Source organism: Nicotiana tabacum, chromosome 20 (assembly GCF_000715075.1).
Source record: "Nicotiana tabacum cultivar K326 chromosome 20, ASM71507v2, whole genome shotgun sequence".
Lineage (NCBI taxonomy): Eukaryota > Viridiplantae > Streptophyta > Magnoliopsida > Solanales > Solanaceae > Nicotiana > Nicotiana tabacum.
This window is the reverse complement of record NC_134099.1, coordinates 164254598-164275298: the sequence shown is the minus strand read 5'-3', so window position 1 is coordinate 164275298 and position 20701 is coordinate 164254598. Positions and strand designations below refer to the sequence as shown.

At 40.1% G+C, this 20701-nt stretch overlaps 1 protein-coding gene across 1 annotated transcript; it reads right to left on the bottom strand.

The window, feature by feature from the left end:
- Nucleotides 1–1921: 1921 nt before the first annotated feature.
- On the bottom strand, nt 1922–11055 carry LOC142174810 (heat shock factor-binding protein). The gene is made up of 5 exons (XM_075241086.1): nt 10910–11055; nt 3453–3506; nt 3002–3025; nt 2877–2919; nt 1922–2415 (listed from the first exon to the last, which is right to left on the bottom strand). The coding sequence occupies exons 1-5, from the start codon at nt 10910–10912 to the stop codon at nt 2273–2275; spliced, it is 267 nt and encodes an 88-aa protein (XP_075097187.1). The 5' UTR covers nt 10913–11055; the 3' UTR covers nt 1922–2272.
- Nucleotides 11056–20701: the final 9646 nt, after the last annotated feature.

Below are 20701 nucleotides of genomic sequence, written 5' to 3'. Positions count from 1 at the left end.
TACACAGTATAATTTTTTGACGAAGGGTGGTCAGTTATAAGCATGTGGCTTCGCCACTACGTTCAATGATGACGTGTTACGTGACACCACTTTGTTGAGAAATTTTATTGAATATATATATTAATACTGTGAGGAAACGGATAAATAGGAAAAAATGCCATCATTAGACATAGATTGTCTCCTAGCGTGTTGCTTATATGGTTAATTTTGTTCTAAGAGGTCATTCAAACCACAAGTAGCTCGTACTTTTTACAAATATTCGAGAGAGCCTCTGTGGTTAAAGATTGTGATTAAGTAGAGTTGAAATCAAGACCTTTCCTAATTTAAGACTTAACAAAAATAATGAACTAAGGTTATTTCTTGTTAAAAGTATGATAATTAATACGTGACAGTCAGCCAAGTAATGATAATAAGAAGGACTAGGGTATAATTAAAGTTATTTATTTTGTTCTTCTATAAATTTCGACATTGCCTATAGAAATTCCTGCGTACACCTAGGTTTAGCAGAATATAGTGTTTTAATACGTGACAGTCAGCCAAGTAATGATAATAAGAAAGACTAGGGTATAATTGTTACAACTCTGACGAAATAATCTAACATAAAATTGTATAAGACCTTAGTGATTAACCCAACGTGTGGGATTCCAACTTCCATAATAAAATTATTATCTTTAAAAAGGATGAATAATGATATTATGTAGCTACCATGTGTTTCTTGGCCGAACTTTATATATACGTGAAAAAGTTAAGCATGTATAAATAAAAGGTTAGATGTATATTTTAGAACAATGTCTCTCAACTCAGAATTCATAACGTAAAAATTCTAGATCTGTCGCTGTCACTTTCTCTGCAAGATCTAGATTCTTAGTCTATCCAGACACATCCACCTACACTAGTATTATATGCTGTCTCAAGTACTTAGAATAGGCCATGAAAAAAGACTTATTAAAATGAGACAGAAGCAACTAATATTAACCATCCATTATTTGGTACTCTTTTCTTTTTTGCTGTTTTAAGTATACCTTTTTCCATTTTGACTAGTTTCACTGAATAAACTGGAGCATCATTTTGTGGACACATGTTAAATGCTACCCTAGGATGCCGGGTAAGCAACCCCCACTTCCAACCGAGAGGTTGTGAGTTCAAGTCTTCCCAAGAGCAAGGTAGGAAGTTCTTGGAGGGAAGTATGTCGGGGGTCTATTTGGAAACAGTCTCTCTACCCTAGGGTAGGGGTAAGGTCTACGTACACACTACCCTCCCCAGACCCCACTAAGTGGGATTATACTGGGTTGTTGTTGTTGTTGTTGTTGTATGTTAAATGCTAAGTACTTCAAATTTAAAAAAAAAAAAAAAGAGAGAGAGAGAACAAAACTTGCATTATTCAACATTCTGCTTTTCTTATTCCAAATCAAATTTCTGAAAATTTTCCAGTTTTTTACACTAGAAATGAAGATTATGCAACACTTATTAATAATTCTAGAGATATGATTTCTATGCCATTCAAAGCAAGCCTTGCTCCTCTAATTAAAAGATTTCATTCCCTTGAAGATCTGCACATATATTTTCTTGTATTTTATAACATTAGAAAAGAAAAAGTAATTTATTGGATAATTTTTATCTATAACAGTCAAACAATATTTGAACATAAAGTATTGTTATAACAGCCAATCGCCCAGGACAAACAAAGCTACTATAGATAGATTTGACGGTATAAACAATCTTTCAAGTACTAGGATAAATTTGGTCTGAAATCTAAACGAAGATACAATAAAGGATTATACAAAACAGCGACGACAAACCCAGTGAAATTCCACAAGTAGGGTCTGGGGAGGGTAAAGTGTTTGCAAACCTTACCCCTACCTTATGACGGTAGAGAAATTGTTTCCGAAAGACCCTCGGCTCAAGAATTATACAAAAGCAAGAAAAAAAGAGAAAATGTATATATATTCAAATTTAGCACCTATACTGAAGATGCAAATCTCAACAAATAATTTATTGACATGGGCAGCCCGGTACACTAAGCTCCGACTTTGCGTTGGGTCTGGGGAAGGGCCGGACCACAAGGGTCTTGTACGCAGCCTTTCAATAACCTCAACAATGACCAACAACACAAGTCAATATCTTTCAACCCAAGAAGCCATGTACACAGTATATGTATTACATCATAAACCAAATGTAATAGCAGACAAAATGGGACAAGACCTTCAAATCTAAACAGTTATAACAAACATGCCAACTGGCTCCAAGAAAAACTTGAAGTATCATCACTTGCTTATGCATTATCATCCGGTGTCTTCGGTTCCTCTCTTGGTTTCAAAGACGCCGAAGGCGATGGAGCACCATCTTGACCCATTTCAGCTCTCAAATCGTTGATGCTTTGTTCAAGTTCATCGATTCGGTTTCCCATCTCGTCAAGTGCAACCTTGTCAAGGACTAAACATACTTTTTTCAAGCTTGATCTCATAAACAGAGGTAGATGCCATGTATAACATAAAGACATATTTGGAATAGTTTGATATGAAAACCATCCAATATGAGAACTCTTACCAGTATGAAAGAGGACAGAAAGCAAGAGCGCCAGACAATAGCTAAAAAGTTGATGACAGTAATGAAACCCCTTTTAAAATTTTCTAAGAGACTAAAGAAGTTTAGATTATGTTGACGGATTACCACAACCCCTACAATCCTAAAAAGTTGAAAGACAGCAGAGCTGGAAAACCATGAGCCACTCAAGAGCCTCAGAACCAAGAAGGCGGTTAACACCTTCTTGAATTCAGAGTTCTACAAAGTGCTACATATAACTAAATGCATTTTAGATGACATTAATGTAAGCAACAACTGGATCAGATAGGGAACATCAAATTTAAAAAGGATATTTTTCGAGATGATTGATTCAGACATTGTCTGAAATCTGGTTTGCTGCAATGAGAAAAATATCAGTTAGATAACTCTAGTTGATACATATGAAGAATCCAAGGGGTTGCAGAGTGACCGTACTCACCATTTGCTGAAGAAGATTCTGGACCTGGAAGAGAAGGAAGGACAGAAGTAAGAGTTAGCTAGCATAAATGCATGTTCTCATTTCTGTCAAATGATGTGCTAGTTAAAGCTGTCAGAGACCAAAAAAAAGGGACAGCAACACCAAATATGTTATATGTCAAGTGCACGGAAATTGATCCAAATGTCATGGTATTAGCATCATGATAAAGCCATATTTATGAATAAAGTTAGCTCTTTAAAGGGCCAAGATTGTATGTTAGAATTTTAATTTGATGATGAAAAAGAAAGTAATTTTTTATTCCAAATTCCCAAGTAATCACGCTTGATAACTCAGTGGTGAACAGATTGAGATGATTAGAAACTTTAGAGATCGTTAGCAAGAGGAGGAGAATGAGCTTAAGCTGCTGAAAATCAATTAAAGAAATTAAAGTTGTCTTTGCCAGAAAACTTACAAACACAGTCATATCAGCAGTGCTTTGTTTTGAATTATCTCCATCATGCCCATCCTGCCAGAAAATTGTGATAGCTACGTTTAGAATAGTGCCAATACAGCAGCTCAGACGCAGGAAAACACGCATTTGAATAAAACATACTATTGATTGAAAGCTCATTCTCTAATCTTTAGAGGGGGGTGGGGGTGGGGGTGGTGTTAGAGAGAGAGAGAGAGAGAGAGAGAGAGAGAGAGAGGTGAGAATAGACTAGATAAATTAATCAAATGACCCGACCTCTATTTCCACATGGGCTACTTTCAGCAAGAAAAAAACTTGGAAAATTTCAGAATTAAATGTTCTATAACTGCTCTCCCCCATCCCACACCCAAACATATACTAACAAGGTACACTTCAAAGTCAAGGACTAACATGAAAACTGATTCACTTAATAGTCTATGAATTAAAGTTCTCACGATGAAAGATGATATACTAAGAAAGTTCCATAAGAGATCTCTGAATTAGAACAAATTGTGAAGGGTAAAGAAAGCTGTTCTAATTTTCTTGAACTGTTTTATAAAATCTAAGTACTACTCCTGGTATTTTAGAAAGCTTTAAAATGTCACTGGCAGCTTTTTCAAACATGTTTAGGGTGTCAACTCCAGCATTGAACAAATATATTTATCTTGAATTGCTGTTGAACAAATATATTTACTTTGAATTGCTAAGTTTAATTCATCAAGGCAACTGATTGGATATCAAAAATAAAGTGTCTCAAAGAGTTCGCGACAATAATCCTTTCCAAGTATTCAAAGCGTGGGATTGTTATTTGTTATTGAAATTATAACCATCAACTAAAAATGAATGCTAAGCAAAGATATACACAGTAACAAAGTACATGGTAGCCTCGGGGCAACCAACACATGACAAGAAAGCTGCAATGTATGCAGGTTCCCAAAATGAACACCGGTACCATATTTCTGACTTCATTAAGAACAAGGTGATGCAGAATGCACCTCAGTAAACCTTTTTCACACACTTCTAACAGCAATCTATACTCTTAATTCATACATTATACGGAAGTGGTAGAAATTTTTCATTTATAAAAACAAAGTAGTGTCAGCACGTGTAGAAAATAAAGAAGAGCAACGTGAAAATTTCCTTTCTCTGTATATTTTCTGCTGTACAAGGCTAAGGTATAAATACAAGAAGAAAAGGAATCTAGGCTAAAACAAAAATGCCAAGTGGCATGCACTTAATGGCTAAGTTATAACTGAAAAATTCCTACACTATAACTAACCTGCCAGATAAATACAAGAAATATAAAAAGCTATTTACAGGGTGTATATATCTTGTTCTCTGATCTTCTAGAACACATGGCCTTGGGCTGCAGTAATTATTTTAAGCCATGTAGATAAGGCAGCCCAACATAAATGAGGCCCAAATCTTCTCCACAGATCAAAGAGCAAAACCCGGTCCAAATATGTATATACAAAGGCTGAGAAATATCGGACATAGACCAAAACCTAAAACACTTCATCTCTCAACTTTCTTTGTCGGAAACTTCTAAAATCGACTAACACCAACACCCCCCCTCAAGTTGGAGGGGGAGGTACGAACACCCAACTTGCCCAGTAGATGATGATGAAGTGAGCCTGTTAGAGGCTTAGTGAAGAGATCGGCAAGCTGAGAACTAGAACGAACAAAAGAGAGAGAAATTAGCCCAGCAAGAAATTGTTGGCGCATAAAATGACAATCAATTTCAACGTGTTTTGTCCGTTCATGGAAGACTGGATTTTTTGCGATGTGGAGGGCAGCTTGGCTATCTGAGTGAAGGGGAACGGGCAAAGAAATGGGTATGGAGACATCGTCGAAGAGGCGGACCAACCAAGTGAGTTCGGCGACAACACGGCGCATAGAACGATATTCGGCTTCAGCAGAACTGAGAGAGATGGGAGACTGCTTCTTGGACTTCCCGGAAATAGGAGAGGTACCTAAGGAGATATAAAATCCACTCACTGACCGGCGAAATTCCGGGCAAGTCCCCCAATCAGAGTCACAAAAGGCGAGTAGCTGAAAAGAAGTTGAAGCAGACATAAATAGGCCAAGACCGGGATCTTTCAAGAGATATCGAAGCACCCTAAGTGCTGCATCAAAATGAGGTTGTCTGGGGTCTTGCATGTACTGACTTAAGTGCTGCACCGTGAAGGACAAATCTGGTCTGGTATGAGTAAGGTAATTGAGTTTCCCCAGCAAATGTCTTTACAAAGTCGGGTCTTTGACAGGATCCCCTATCACGGCCAACAAACGCACAGAAGAGGCAAGGGGAAAGGAGACAGGACTCAAATTCAAAGAGTCAAATTCCTGTAGTAGATCTAAAGTGAACTTCCGTTGAGAGAGAATCAAGCCTTCAGGTTCTCTGATCACTTCCATGCCTAAAAAGAAATGTAAGTCTCCAAGGTCTTTAATTTTAAACTCCTGATGTAAGAAATCCTTTAGGGCATGTAATTTGTATTATCATTTCCTGTTAAAAGAATGTCATCAACATAAACTGCAACTATAGAAATACATGATCATGTCTTTTTGAAGAAAAGTGAATAATCATTCATGGAATGAGTGAAACCCTTAAAATTTAGAGTTGTAGTAAGTTTAGCATACCACTGTCGTGAAGCCTAACGAAGCCCATAAAGCGATTTCCTTAGTCTACAAACATGATTAGGAGAGGGTGGTGTAAGTCCAGCAGGAAACCTCATATAGACTTCTTCATGTAAATCACCGCGTAAAAAAGTATTATTTATGTCCAACTGATAAAGGTCCCATCCCTTTTTAACAGCAGTAGCTAAAATACACCTAATTGTGGTCATTTTAACCACCAGTGAGTAGGTCTCATTAAAATCAATGCCTTCCTTCTGGATGTCCCCCCTTATCACTAACCTTGCTTTCAATCTCTCCACTGTCCCATCAGAATGCTGCTTAACTTTATAAACCCACTTGCATGGAAAAGCTTTCCTTCCTTGTGGTAATTCCACCACTTCCCAAGTTTGATTGTGTTCTAGTGCCTCAATCTCCTTTGCCATTGCCTCCTGCCATCCTGGATGATGTGCAGCCTGTGTAAAAGAGACAGGTTCTTGTATATTTGAAAGGGAAGCATATGTTGGTTAGCACAAGATAGACCACTAAAGGAAATAGAAGAAGGAGTAACAGGTGTGAGAAAGCAAGAGTTGCTCACATCTGTGACTTGCAAGGCATTGCAGATATAATCTTTGAGATAAGCTGGAGTGATGTGAGGTCTAGAAGACTTTCTGATTAGATTCTCCATCATAGGTTCAGTTCTAGGAGAAGAGAAGAGAGGTGGAGGATTGCTGGACATGGACTGAGGAGAGGGACTTGAACTATGTCTAGAAGGAAGAGGTGATGAGACTGGGATAGTAAGAGGGGATGGAGCAGGAATAGGGTGAGAAGGTGTAGATCCTGGAGAGATGGTGGTGTGAAGGTGAGAAGTGGATGTATCAGGGAGTGGTATATCTAAAGAAGGCAAGTGAGCTGCAGGTAGGATAGGTGTAGAACAAGAGTGTGAAATAGAAGCAAATGGGTAGAATTCCTCATGAAAAACTACATCCCCGGAAATGAAAGTTCTCATAGTTTTAAGGTTAAGCACCTTGTAGCCCTTCTTACCATGTGGATACCCTAAGAATACACAAGCAACTGCCCTTGGATCAAATTTAGTTCTGTGGTATGGGGTAGTAGAAGCAAAACACAAACGACCAAAACACCTCAAAAATGAATAGTCTGGTTTGGACTTAAATAGAATCTCATAAGGTGTTTTAGAATGCAAAATCCTTGAAGGAAACCTATTGATTAAGAAAGTGGCAGTGAGTAGACAATCCCTCCAATAGGCCTTAGGCAAATGTGATTGAAATAATAGGGCCCTAGAAATCTCTAATAGGTGTTTATGCTTTCTTTCTACTACTCCATTTTATTGAGGAGTGTGGACACAACTGGTTTGGTGAATAATACCTTGGGATAGAAAGAATTTTGATTACAGCGTACCATTTCCTAACTCAAAGGCATTGTCAGACCTTATAACTTTTACCTTAGTGTGAAACTGTCTTTCTACCATTGTTAAAAAGGATTTCAAAGTGGTGAAAGCATTAGACTTTGTACTTAACAAGTAGGTCCAAGTGCCTCTGCTAAAATCATCAACAATGGTTAGGAAATAACTAAAACCATCATGAGTAGGGCTGCTATAAGGTCCCCAGGTATCCACATGTAGCATGTCAAACACTTTCTTGGTAGAAATGGTGCTTAAAGGAAAAGGTAACTTTGTCTGTCTTGCCATAGGACAAATAGTACAAGGAGTAGAAAAAACAGAACACTTTGGAATATAGTCTGATGAAATGTTCTTCATATTACTCAATGGCATATGGCCTAATCTATAGTGCCATAGCTTTTCTTTTACATTTGGATCAGAAAACACAAAACAAGAATTAAAACTAGGACTGGAATGTGAATTACTTTTGGAAACAGAAAAATTAGTTGACTTAGATAAACTCTTAGGAACATCAGTTGAATGACTTGATTTGAGAATGTAAAGTCCTCCCTCTTCTCAACCAATCTTCATAGGGCTCTTCAGTGAAGGGAAGGGGTGAATAAGACATATTTCCTGAGTTGTCTGCATAATTTATGCACGGATAAGAGGTTGAACCTGCAGAATGGAATATATAGAACATCCTGTAAAACCACATTAGGTAGTAATGAAACAGAACCTGAATGAGCGACTTTGACTCTATAGGAATTAGGGAGTTTTACCATGAGAGGTTTAGGTAAAGCTTTAAACTCAATGAAGAATTTTCTAGAAAAACACATATGCTCTGTAGCTCCACTATCTAATATCCATGAATTGCTGTCAATTTGAAAAAAACAGGCATAGGAGTCAAAAAATTTAGCTATACCAGCACAACTCAGGATGGCTGAAGCATCAGAAGTGCCTGCTCCCTGCTGTCCCAACTTCACCTGTCGAAGAAGTTGCAACAATTCTGCCGCATTCTTGGGTGAGTGCCTGAACATTTTCTGCATTGTTTGTTGGTTGGACTCTTGCTTCTTCTGAGTTAAAAACATTGTTTGCTTGCACCTGCCCTCTTCCTTGAAATTTCTTCTGATTTGTGAACTTAAAGTCATTAGGGAAACCATGAAGCCTATAACACTGCTCTATGGTATGACCTGGCTTTTTGCAATAAGCACAAATCTCATTTCCCTTCTTAGACTGAGACATACCCTTCTGTTCTTTGTTATTTTTGAACTTACTGAAGTTTGCTGATTGAGTGGCAACATTAAAAGAGGCCGAATCACCAGGATAAACAGGTGTAGCATGGATTTCCCTTAGGGAATAGGCTTGACCAATGTTAGGTAAAGGTGAGGTTAGCAAAATGTTGCTTCTGACACCAATGAATGCATTATTTAAGCCCATCAGGAACTGCAGTAGCCTTTCATCTTGATGTGCTTTCTGTGTTTTAGCTTTAGCTCCACAGTTGCAATCACACACACAGGCAAAAAAGGTGTTGAGAGCATCAAGTTCATTCCATAGGCTTTTCATTTTAGTGAAATAGCTAGATACACTAGTGTTACCTTGCACAACAGCATTGAGTTCCTTTTAAAATTGAAACAACTTTGCTCTATTTGTCTGACCAAATCTATCCTCCAGGTCACTCCACAAATCCTTTGCACTTTGGGAGTAGAGGACAGATTCAGCTATCTCTTTTGACAGGGAGTTCAACAACCAGGAGAGCACCATGTCATTGGTGCGAGCCCAAGCCTTTTGAAGTCCAGAATCTGCATCAGGGACAACTAGGGATCCATCAATGAACCCTAGTTTGTTTTTGGATGATAGAGCAATGACAACTGCTCTCCTCCATCCTCCATAACTCTTGCCATCAAAAAACTGAAGATACCAGGTTCATGCCTGGATAATCTAAAGGGTGAAGGTAGTAGGGGTGAGCTGAGTCTACAATCCCTGCTCCAGTAGGAGCTGCTGTAGCAGGAACACCAGTAGTAGAAGTAGTTGAAATATGGGTTTCAGGAGTACCCATGATTGATTGTGTTTAAGAAAGGAGAATGATGAAAGAAAATGTATTGAATTATGAGCAGATCAGACCTGCCCTGATACCACGTAGAAAGTAAAGAAGAGCAACGTATGAAAATTTCCTTTCTCTGTATATTTTCTGCTGTACAAGGCTAAGGTATAAATACAAGAAGAAAAGGAATCTAGGCTAAAACAGAAATGCCAAGTGGCATGCACCTAATGGCTAAGTTATAATTGAAAAATTCCTACACTATAACTAACATGTCAGATAAATACAAGAAATATAAAAAGCTATTTAGAGGGTGTATATATCTTGTTCTGATCTTCTAGAACACATGGCCTTGGGCTGCAGTAATTATTTTAAGCCATGTAGATAAGGCAGCCCAACATAAATGAGGCCCAAATCTTCTCCACAGATCAAAGAGCAAAACCCGGTCCAAATATGTATATACAAAGGCTGAGAAATATCGGACATAGACCAAAACCTAAAACACTTCATCTCTCAACTTTCTTTGTCGGAAACTTCTAGAAATCGACTAACACCAACAGCACGACACTATAGAGTCTACTAACTTCAGAGGCGGATGCAGCAAACGGCTCATCTAAACCCATTACTTTAGGCGTGGAGCATAAACTTATGAGTAAAAATTATCCATTTTTTGCAACAAATAGCAGTTCTGAACCCATAATTTTATAAATACAAATGAGTTCAACGCTAAACACCTTAAAGGTTGAACGCATCGAGTTATTTCCTAGATCTGCCTCTGCTAACCACCAAGGGTTATGGTGGAATGGATAGGATCTCTTCACCCTTAATCAGAGTTCTCGGGTTAGAGTACCTTGAGAACTCTAAAGATTTGTGCTTCAGTGATCAGTATTATCAACTGCAAAGTCTAGAGCACCTCGAAAAGCCTCTACTTTGTCTTACAATTGAAATTATTACAAATAGAACAATATGGATATAAACAATTCGTCGTAGCCAGTCTCAACTTTGGGAGCCCTTATTGTTTTTGTTGGTTAATTTATTGTGCTCACTCAAGTCAATAATCACAAATTTGCTTCAACTCCAGTCCTCCTTTAGCTAAAGAAAACATAATACAACAAAAAAAAAAGGAAATTTTTAATGAAAAGGGGAAATTTTACGGGTTTAAAATTTTAATCTTCATAATTGCTAAAATGTCAGCTCGATTAAATCAAATCTCCGGAACAACTGCAGCAATTCCGTTAATAATATTCAGTCCGATTACAAAATAAATCACAATGCAAACAGAAACGGAGTCATTATAATGCCTAAATCTGAAAGCAAAAAAGGTGCAAAAAGGTAACTTTTTATTTTTTTGGATTACTTCAATACATGTAGAAAAAACCTGAAAATTAGAATTGATAGAGAAAATGAGCTTACCATTTTGTTCAGAATTCGATAGTAGCGCCACGAGACAGACAGAAATTGGGATACCAAAAAATGGTGAAATTTGGGAGGTCTAAAAAAGATAGATAATTTGAATTTGAAATGACCAAAATGGGTGCTTTTGTAGTGACCCGACCCGACACTCGGCTATAAAGCAAAGTAAGATTCACTTTATTTTTACCTTTTGAATCAATAATAATTAGATTCCAATTATAACCGAAATAACCTTATAAAGTTGAATGATTATAATACCCTTCAACATATTATTATTTCAAATATAATTTTGTACTAATATGTAAATATACATAATAAAAAAATTAATTAAAAAGAAAATATTTAATTGAAATAAAGACAAAGTTGGCAACCCTTTGATCTTCATCATTAAAAAGTAACCTCCTATTAAATGTTAAATAATCCTCCACTTACATGAATATGGTTAATTGGGAATCCTATCAAACGATGAATTATAACTACACGTTAATTTGTTGTAAATCATAAAATTTAAACGTCAATCCCTTTGTATTTTTCATTTGTGATTTATTAGTTCGCTTTTATTTTTCAAAGACCGAAATAATCTTATAAAGTTGAATGACTATAATATCCTTCAAACTATTATTTTTTTCAAATATAATTTTGTACTAATATGTAAATATACATAATAAGAAAATTAATTAAAAAATATATTTAATTGAAATAAAGACAAAGTTGGCAACCCTTTGATCTTCATCATTACAAAGTAACCTCCTAGTAAATGTTAAATTCTCCACTTACATGAATGTGGTTAATTAGGAATCCTATCAAATGCGAAATTATAACTACACATTAATTTGTTGTAAACCATAAAGTTTAATCGTCGCTCCCCTTCTATTTTTCATTTGTGATTTATTGGTTCGCTTTATTTTTCAAAAATTTAATTTATTCTAACCTTCCATTCATGTATCACCAGTTAAGAGCTAGTTTTTATAATTTCATAACTGGTTTACAAAAAAAAAAATATTAGCAAACTTAATTACATTAACCATTGTTCTCTTCATTGTTGTAAAATTAGTTGGAGAATTTGAGGAGTCGCTTTAATATTTTTGTGCACGTTATTTTTGTGCACGTCGATCATAATAATATTAATGTCATTTTAGAGAATGAAATGTGTTTTTCTTTTCTTATGCTATTGTCACTATTTATGGACAATTAACATGTGTTTTGCATTATGTCTATCCACTTACTTTTATACACCAGCTTCAAACATTTTATAAGCATTAAAACGAAATAAATTAAACACTTTTCGAGCAAGATAATAAATGCACTGAACTTTAGCACAAAGAAACGAGTAAAATTTAGGATTAGAAAAATCTTAACATTAACACTGTACCCAAATAAGTTCCTATAGTAGTTCATAGTCCAGGGTCCTTCTAAAGGATTATATAAAAGTAGGTTTTTTGTAGAATTATATTATTAGCTGTTTTACAAAAATAATATAACAACAACAACACAGTAGTTATTCCATTAATGGAGTATGGGGAGTGTAGAGGGTACGAGATCTTACCCTACCCTAGAGGAGTAGAAAGGCTGTTTTCGTGAGACGCTCGGTTCAGAGACAAAAGATCCGTAACAATAACAGAAACCAAACAAATAATATCAGCGCTGTAACACAACAAATAAGTGAAAGGACAATAATAATGATAATAATAAAAAATAGAAATAGTGTGATAAAACAAAAACCGGTAGCAGCCTAGACAAAACACTATCAGACTAGCTGGAACAACGAGAAAAAGCGGTTAGCTACCCCCTGATCTACAACTCTCATGTTCGACCTCCACACCTCCCTATCCAAAGCCATGTCCTCAGAAATCTGAAGTTGTGTCATGTCTTGCCTGATCACCTCACACCAATACTTCTTAGGCCGCCTTCTACCTCTTCTCGTACCTACTGTCACACCTCCTTTTTCCGCCCCCGCGAGGGGTGAAGGAGTTTTTCTAATTAAAGGACAATCGAAACGAGATTTGTTTATTTATTTCAGAGTCGCCAAAACGGCACCGTTTGGTGCATCTGAAGGGTCTTTCCCAAAATAACAACACGCTAGTTCTTTAGGACGCGTCTTAATTAACCTTAATTTTCTTAAACTCGGGTGCACATTTATGTGACCCAAATCCAAAATCTCAACAGAGCTGAAATATGCCAACAACCACGGGTGCATTGATGTGACGTGGTTCGAGATGTGTTTCCACGATGTTGCAATTCCTGATAAAATAATAATAATGACAAAAGCGGTTAAAAGTTAAAATTCGCACATAGGTTCAATATGTATTAAATCAGATAATCAAGCCGAATATGACAGTTGAGCGACCGTGCTAGAACCACGGAACTCGGGAATGCCTAACACCTTCTCCCGGGTTAACAGAATTCCTTATCCGGATTTCTGGTTCGCGGACTATAATACAGAGTCATTCTTTTCCTTGATTCGGGATTAAATTGGTGACTTGGGACACCCTAAATCTCCCAAGTGGCGACTCTGAAATAAATAAACAAATCCCGTTTCGATTGTCCTTTAATTGGAAAAACTCCTTCACCCCTCGCGGGGGCGAAAAAGGAGGTGTGACAGCTCTGGCGACTCTGCTGGGGACATTAGACCCATAACCACTGGTTCAGGGTTAGAAATCGAGCTTAGAATAAATTGTTATGTTCAGCCTTATCTGATATTTTTATGAGATATGTGCTTCATGTGCAAAATAATGTGTGTTACCGCTTTGATATTATTTGGCTGTATATATAAACTGCGCCGAAACCTTTCTCTTCTTACCTTCGGGGATGCGGCTCACTGGTTTGAGACTCCCTATTCTGTTAGTGTCATGCCCAAGTAGAAAGAGGCTCGGATAAGTTACAAAGCCGGACGACCCCGCGGGTCCTCGGTACGTAGCCCCCTCCTCGACTCGAGTTGTCCGCTCGGGTAAGCCGGGTCTAGAACAAAGCCCAGTTTGAAACTTAGTAAAACATGACTTCATGCCAAATCCCTAGGAGGAAAACGCTTATTTGCATCACGTTGCATTTGACTTAGGGGGCTCAACACAGGGGTTGGGCCCGTCTAGGAATAGCAACCTGGAACAAAAGACCATCCTGCTGCATTTTGTCTGTTGGCGCATTTAATTTGCTTCGAATTTGCATGCTGACTGGTGGGCGAAAACGGGAATTTTGAAAAATTAAGAGCTGCTCATTTAAGAAAAAACAAATAGTATGAAAACGCCGCCAAAATTTTGATTTTTGAGGAGAGAAAATTGGATTCGTGATTTAGCTAGTTTTTCTTACCCGAACTACGATTCTCACCGGATGTGAGATACGTAGGCAACCCTTATCGGGTCCAACTTCCTATTTTTGCAAATAATGATATATATAATAAATATATATAGATAGATAGATAGATATATTGCTTCTTTCATAAAAGAGTCGGGTGATGCCATTTTGCGGAAATAGCCGAATGTTCCCGAAAGGGACGCCAGAAGGCTGTCTTTGCACAAACGGCCGTCTTTGGCCATTTTTCTTACCTTTTGGTCGGTTAAAATCCCACTGCCTTAAAATTTTCATCCCTGAAGAGCTGAAAGGTCGTATTGGGAAAGTCAGTCTTTCTTTTCTCAAAGATTAAGGGAAACAGGAAAAATAGTTTTGGAGTCAAAATAAAGATTTTTGCTTTCGTCTAAATCACCTTAATAAATGTACAGAATGAGCACGAGTAAGAGTTCATCTGGGGCCATTATAAACAGAGTCCCTTTGGGCTTACGCATGTTGTGGAATGACTTGGAAGAATCAGGGCGAGATACAGTCAAAATATACTTAGGAAATTTGGTTGGATTGCGGGACATCGAACCGCGAGGGGACATTATAAGGGCTTTAATTTCATTCTGGGACTCGGCACACAATGTATTTTATTTCTCGGACTTTGAGCTCACCCCGACGCTAGAGGAGCTGGCAGGGTACATCGGATGTCCTAAAATCCCTATGAGAGAACAATATCTCATTGAACCAAGGACCGTGACCATACACAGGTTCCTAGACACCGTAAAGATCCGCAGAACGGTACATAACCCAGAGTTGTCAGAAGGGTTTTGTAGTTTGGCATTTTTGTACGACAGGTACGGTCATCTTGGAGGGTTCAACAATCCCGAGAGTAAGATCTGCAGTGGGGAAAGCCGGCTGAAATGGGAAAGACATAGGTGTATTGCTTTTATGATAGCCTTTCTGGGTTTTCTGGTGTTCCCTAGAAAGGATGGGAAAATTAACATACAAATCGCTGAGGTCGTCAGCACTTTGCTCAAGCAAGACAACAGCACTCTGGCACCGATGATAATAGCAGACATTTTCCGCGCACTCACTGTTTGCAAAACCGAAGGAGGTTTCTTTGAGGGATGCAATATACTACTGCAAATGTGGATGATAGAGCATCTATGTCATCTCCCTCAGTTTCTGAAATATGGGTCATCACAAAAGACCTGTATAGAAGAGTTTTCCACCAGGGTCGACGGGTTTAGCCTGCCAGAAGGGGTCACCGAATGGGTCACTCTGCTGCGCTCTGTTTCAGCAAACCAGATAGAATGGGCATTTGGGTGGCTACCCATAGATGAGGTCATACACATGTCAGCCATCAAGAGTCATTTGTTGTTGATGGGTCTCCAAAGTATCCAGCCTTATGCGCCAAACAGAGTATTGAGGCAGTTGGGGCGATGTCAAATAATCCCGAAGGAAGAGGATCTCAGTAGCCAGGTGGTCGAAATCGGGTCTGGTGGGCAGTTCCCTGAAGCAGTCGTTAGAAGAATTTGGAATGAATGTCAAACCCTGAAAGTAGATACTTGTGTACAAGATCGGGCCAATGGCGAATTGTCGCCAAAATACCTCACATGGTACAGAAGAGAGCTTGAGCACCAGAGACCAACTAAGAGAGCTCACGTCCAAGACTTTGCAGAATCGTCGCATGCACAGTGGGGCTGGTTAAGGAGGGAGGAAGACTACCGGGCTGAAATCGGGAAGCTAAAGCAACAAGTTGAAAGGCTTATATTTGAGAACAACGTGCAAGTCGCCTCTAAGCAGGGTGAAAAGAACAAATTAGCCAAAGAAAACCAGACACTGAAAGCCCGCATTCGCCAAGTCAGTAAGAGTAACAGCGACCGACAGAAACGTCGCTCCGACGAAAGATTGATAGCAGAATTGAGAAATCAAGTCAGCAAAAGCCGAGAAGAATTAGAGATAACGGAAGCTTGCATAGCAAGAATAAAGGTCAGATGGGCAAAAGGTATGATGGCCCGAAGGAAGCATCTGCAACAAGTCATAAGGGATTCTGAAATGAGCATCGGGATATTAAGGAAAACGAACTCCGCTCTTCAGGAGCGAATCTTCAAACAAGCACGAAATGCCCAAGCTGACAGAAGGCGTTGCTACGATGCGATGGCCAGAATGGAAAGACAAATGGAAAAGTTCCAGGATCGACTCGCCGACAATGCTCAAGCACTGGGATTAAAGAACCAGAGAATAGAGCAATTGTTCGTTGAGAGGGACAACATTCGAGGAAGGATTGATGAGATTGGGCACTACATCTACATGAGATGCCTAGCATGTGAGCAAATACCTCGGGATACCCTCCTTGAGTCCATCATGGGCTACGTCCACCGGATCATGAATGAGTTGAAGAGCTTGCAGAGAGGCCTTACACCAAAGTCTGCGAAAAGGCCGAACGATGCCTCACAAGCCCCTAAATTGGAATTTTAATCCCTTGTTCGAGTCTTGTTTGTTGGCTTTATTGTCTTCCCATATGTTGTTTTCTTTTTCTTTTTCATCGAGTCAGGTTAAGAACTTTGGAATCTGTACTATTGCTGTTCTTTATTTGAGATAAGTAATTTGTAATAGCAAATTTTGGTGATGAATTAAATGATTCCAAAAGAATTTTTGTCTTTACTTTGTGGCAGAACTACGCCCGGTCTGATTTACGCAGGGACGTGATACGTAGGCAATCCACATAAGATTCGATCGCCACTAAAAAGAAAGGAAAAGAAAAAAAAGGAAAAAGTCAAAAAAAAGGAAAGAATAATGGAAATACAGGGGTTCCCAAAGCACTTTAAAGGCGCAAATAAACAAGCCGGGATGACGCATGTGTTTGAAGCAAAGCATGTTAGAAATGGTTAACTGCCTAGGAGCATTGCATCCCCAATGTGCTATTATCAAATCTGTTAAACTCTAACGCTAACAAGTTTGTTGTTTTCTACAAATACCAGACAGTTAGTTGTTAAAGCATTCTGGCAACACACCCTTATCGAACCAGATCCAAAGGACCAGTACCAACAAGCATGACTACTTCGGAAAATAGTACCTAGGAAGAAAGGCCGGTAAGCCAGTTGTTGAAAGAAGCAATGGAGAAGATAGAAAGGATGGGACTGGAGATGCATGCAATGCAGTTAGCTTTGGCCAAAGCACAAAAGAGCCCTGAACCACTAGGGCATATGCCGGAATACCCTCACTCTGGCCCTTCAACAAGCCTCCCGAATCACCGCTATCATCAGGAAAGAAGCCCCCATGATTCCCAAGCTCTACCACCTCATCAACCTCTCCCAACACCAAATGTTCCCACTTTTATGGGACCAACATCAGCCACCCTGCAAAGATCAACTAGCGAGCCGTTGTTTCAGGCTCATGATACGCAATACTATCCCCCTGAACTCACATTCAATGCACCAGAACCTCATACCTACAATCCGCACTTGGAGGTACCGGCGGATATTGGAAAGCCGGTTAAGGTCCCGGAGCAAGATAAGGTAATGAGGAAGTTCAAAAGCTTGGAGCAATCCTTCAGAAGCCTGCATGGATTGGGCAACCAGGTCAGCGTGGCCTACAAGGATCTATGCCCTTTCCCGGACGTCCAACTCCCGGCTGGGTTCAAGATGCCTAAGTTTGATTTATATGAAGGGCATGGTGATCCCATGGCACATTTGCGGGGCTTTTGTAGCAAAATGAGAGGGGCAGGTGGCAAAGATGAGCTACTGATAGCTTATTTCGGTCAAAGCTTAAGTGGATCGGCACTGGAATGGTATACCAGGCAGGATTCCAGCAGATGGTACACTTGGGATGATCTGGTGCAGGCTTTCGCGGGTCACTTTCAATACAATCTCGAGATAGTCCCTGACCGTCTCACATTGCTGAGGACCGAAAAGAAGCCTGGGGAAAACTTTCGTGAGTTTGGTTTCCGCTGGAGAGAACAGGCAGCCAGAGTTGATCCTCCCATGAGAGAGGGAGAAATGGTGGACTACTTCCTCCAAACACTGGATCCAACTTACTTTGGTCACTTGGTGACGACGGTTGGAAAATCCTTCAATGAAGTAGTAAAGATAGGGGTTATGATCGAGGAGGGGTTGAGGTCTGATAAAATCCTGAATTACTCAGCACTCAAGGCAACGACCCAAGCTATTCAGAGCGGCACGGGAGGCGCGCTGGGGAGGAGGAAGAAAGAAGAAGTCGCCACGGTTGAGGCAGGCAGTTGGTCTAGGTTCGGCAAACCATACTACAACCAACCCAGACCCCACAGGCCAAGTTATCCATACAACCCACCATAGCACTACTATCCACCTCAAGAACCACACTTCTCCGTGCACCAAGCCCAAACATACACTCAGCCTCCGGCTCGCCCGCAATGGCACGCGCCGGCTCCCCAGAACACATATGCACCACCACAAAATACCTACCCTCCACCACAAAACACCTATCCTCTACCAAGAGCATACAGGAACCCTCCAGGGGCGGGCTTTCGAGGAAGTCAAGCTACTAGAAATGACAGGCTACAAAGACATAGGGCTTTTACTGAGTTGGGAGAGACCTATACCGCCGTATTCCACAAATTAAGGCGGCTAGGTTTGGTGAGTCCCGTCGAGCCTAGAGAGCAAAAACCCCCACCCCAGAATTTGGACCGATCGATAAGCTGCGAGTACTGCTCAGGAATGCTGGGGCATGATACTGAAAAATGTTGGAGGCTGAGGCAAGCAATACAAGATCTTATTGATACCAACAAGATCGAGGTCCAGGCGCCGGAGGCACCTAACATCAACCAGAACCCATTGCCAACACACCACAAAGCTCACATGATTGAGTTGGTGTATGAGGGAGGAGAGCCGAGGAAGCCCTCACAGACAGTAATGATGATCCAGGCCGCTCCGAAAGAAGAATCGACCGGTGGAAGACCAGGGGTACAGTTGAAGGGGGGAGGTGTCAAGCCAGTGGTGATATTAGGAAAGAGTCCGTACACCACAACAAAGAAACCAGAGCCAGCCAAATTGGTAATATCAGGGACATCACCCACACCCGCAGTTGTGTTGAAAGGGGTATGCAGGGAGCTGGTCACCATAAAGCCAGTAGTCCATTTGACAATGATTGATAGCAAGGTCGTGCCTTGGAAGTATGAAAAGGCAGTGGTGATGTACAAGGGAAAACAAGTGGAGGAGGATAGTTGTGAGGCGTAGGGACTGACCCGATCAGGACGGTGTTTTGCTCCAGTGGAGTTGAGAAGACTCAACCCAACTGCAACAAAGAAACCTATGTCAGAAGAGGAAGCTGAGGAATTCTTGAAGAAGATGAAAGTGCAGGATTACTCCGTGGTCAAACAGTTGAAGAAAACACCGGCCCAGATCTCGCTGTTATCATTACTGATCCATTCAGATGAACATCGTCGGGCCCTGATGAAGATACTGAATGAAGCTCATGTGCCCAACGAGATTTCTGTAAACCACCTTGAAACGATTGCCAACAAAATTTTTGAGGTGAATAGGTTAACATTCTCGGAGGATGATCTGCCAGTGGAGGGCACGGAACATAACAAAGCTCTCTACTTAACTGTCAAATGTGAAGATTCGGCGGTTACTCGGATATTGGTGGATAACGGCTCAAGTGCCAATATTTGTCCATTATCCACCCTGAACCAGTTGAAGATCAACCACGGAAGAATCCACAAGAACAACATTTGTGTCCGAGGATTTGACGGAAATGGCACAGCCACCGAAGGGGATATTATACTTGAGTTGACCATCGGTCCGGTCCAGTTTACCATGGAGTTCCAAGTATTAGATGCCGCGGTATCTTATAACCTTCTGTTGGGACGACCGTGGATCCACGCAGCTAAAGCAGTGCCATTCACCTTGCATCAGATGGTCAAGTTCGAGTGGGATAGACAAGAGGTCGTACTGCACGGCGAGGACACTGCGTGCACCATGGGAGGCGCCATTGTGCCTTTCATAGAGACCAATGATGACAAAGGTCCCTGGGTTTACCAGATTTTTGATGTAGTGTCGGCAAATAAGATTTTCGAGGGTGAGATCATTCAGCACCATAGGGTAGCTTCTGCAACGGTCATGATGGTTTCAGAAATGCTGGGTAATGGGTTTGTGCTGGGAAAAGGCCTGGGGGCTGAGCTTCAGGGGATTGTTCAACCCGTTTCCTTGCCCAAGAATTTGGATACCTTTGGGTTGGGGTTCAAACCGACTGCGGCAGATGTAAAGCAAGCGCGGAAAATGAAGAAGAAAGTTTGGTTTCTTCCCAAACCTATGCCACGTCTCTCAAGATCTTTCGTTAGAGCAAGTGCCAAGGGGTCACCGGTCCCGAAAATTCTCGGACCACTGATTGGGATAGACGGGGATTTGAACCAGAGCTTCGAAAGACAGTTCACTGATGTCAATATGGTAGAAGTTGGATAGAGTTCCAGCGGAGCAGACATACAATTTGTGGGGCCTGAGGACAAAACCAACAATTGGACGGTTACTCCTCTTCCTATCA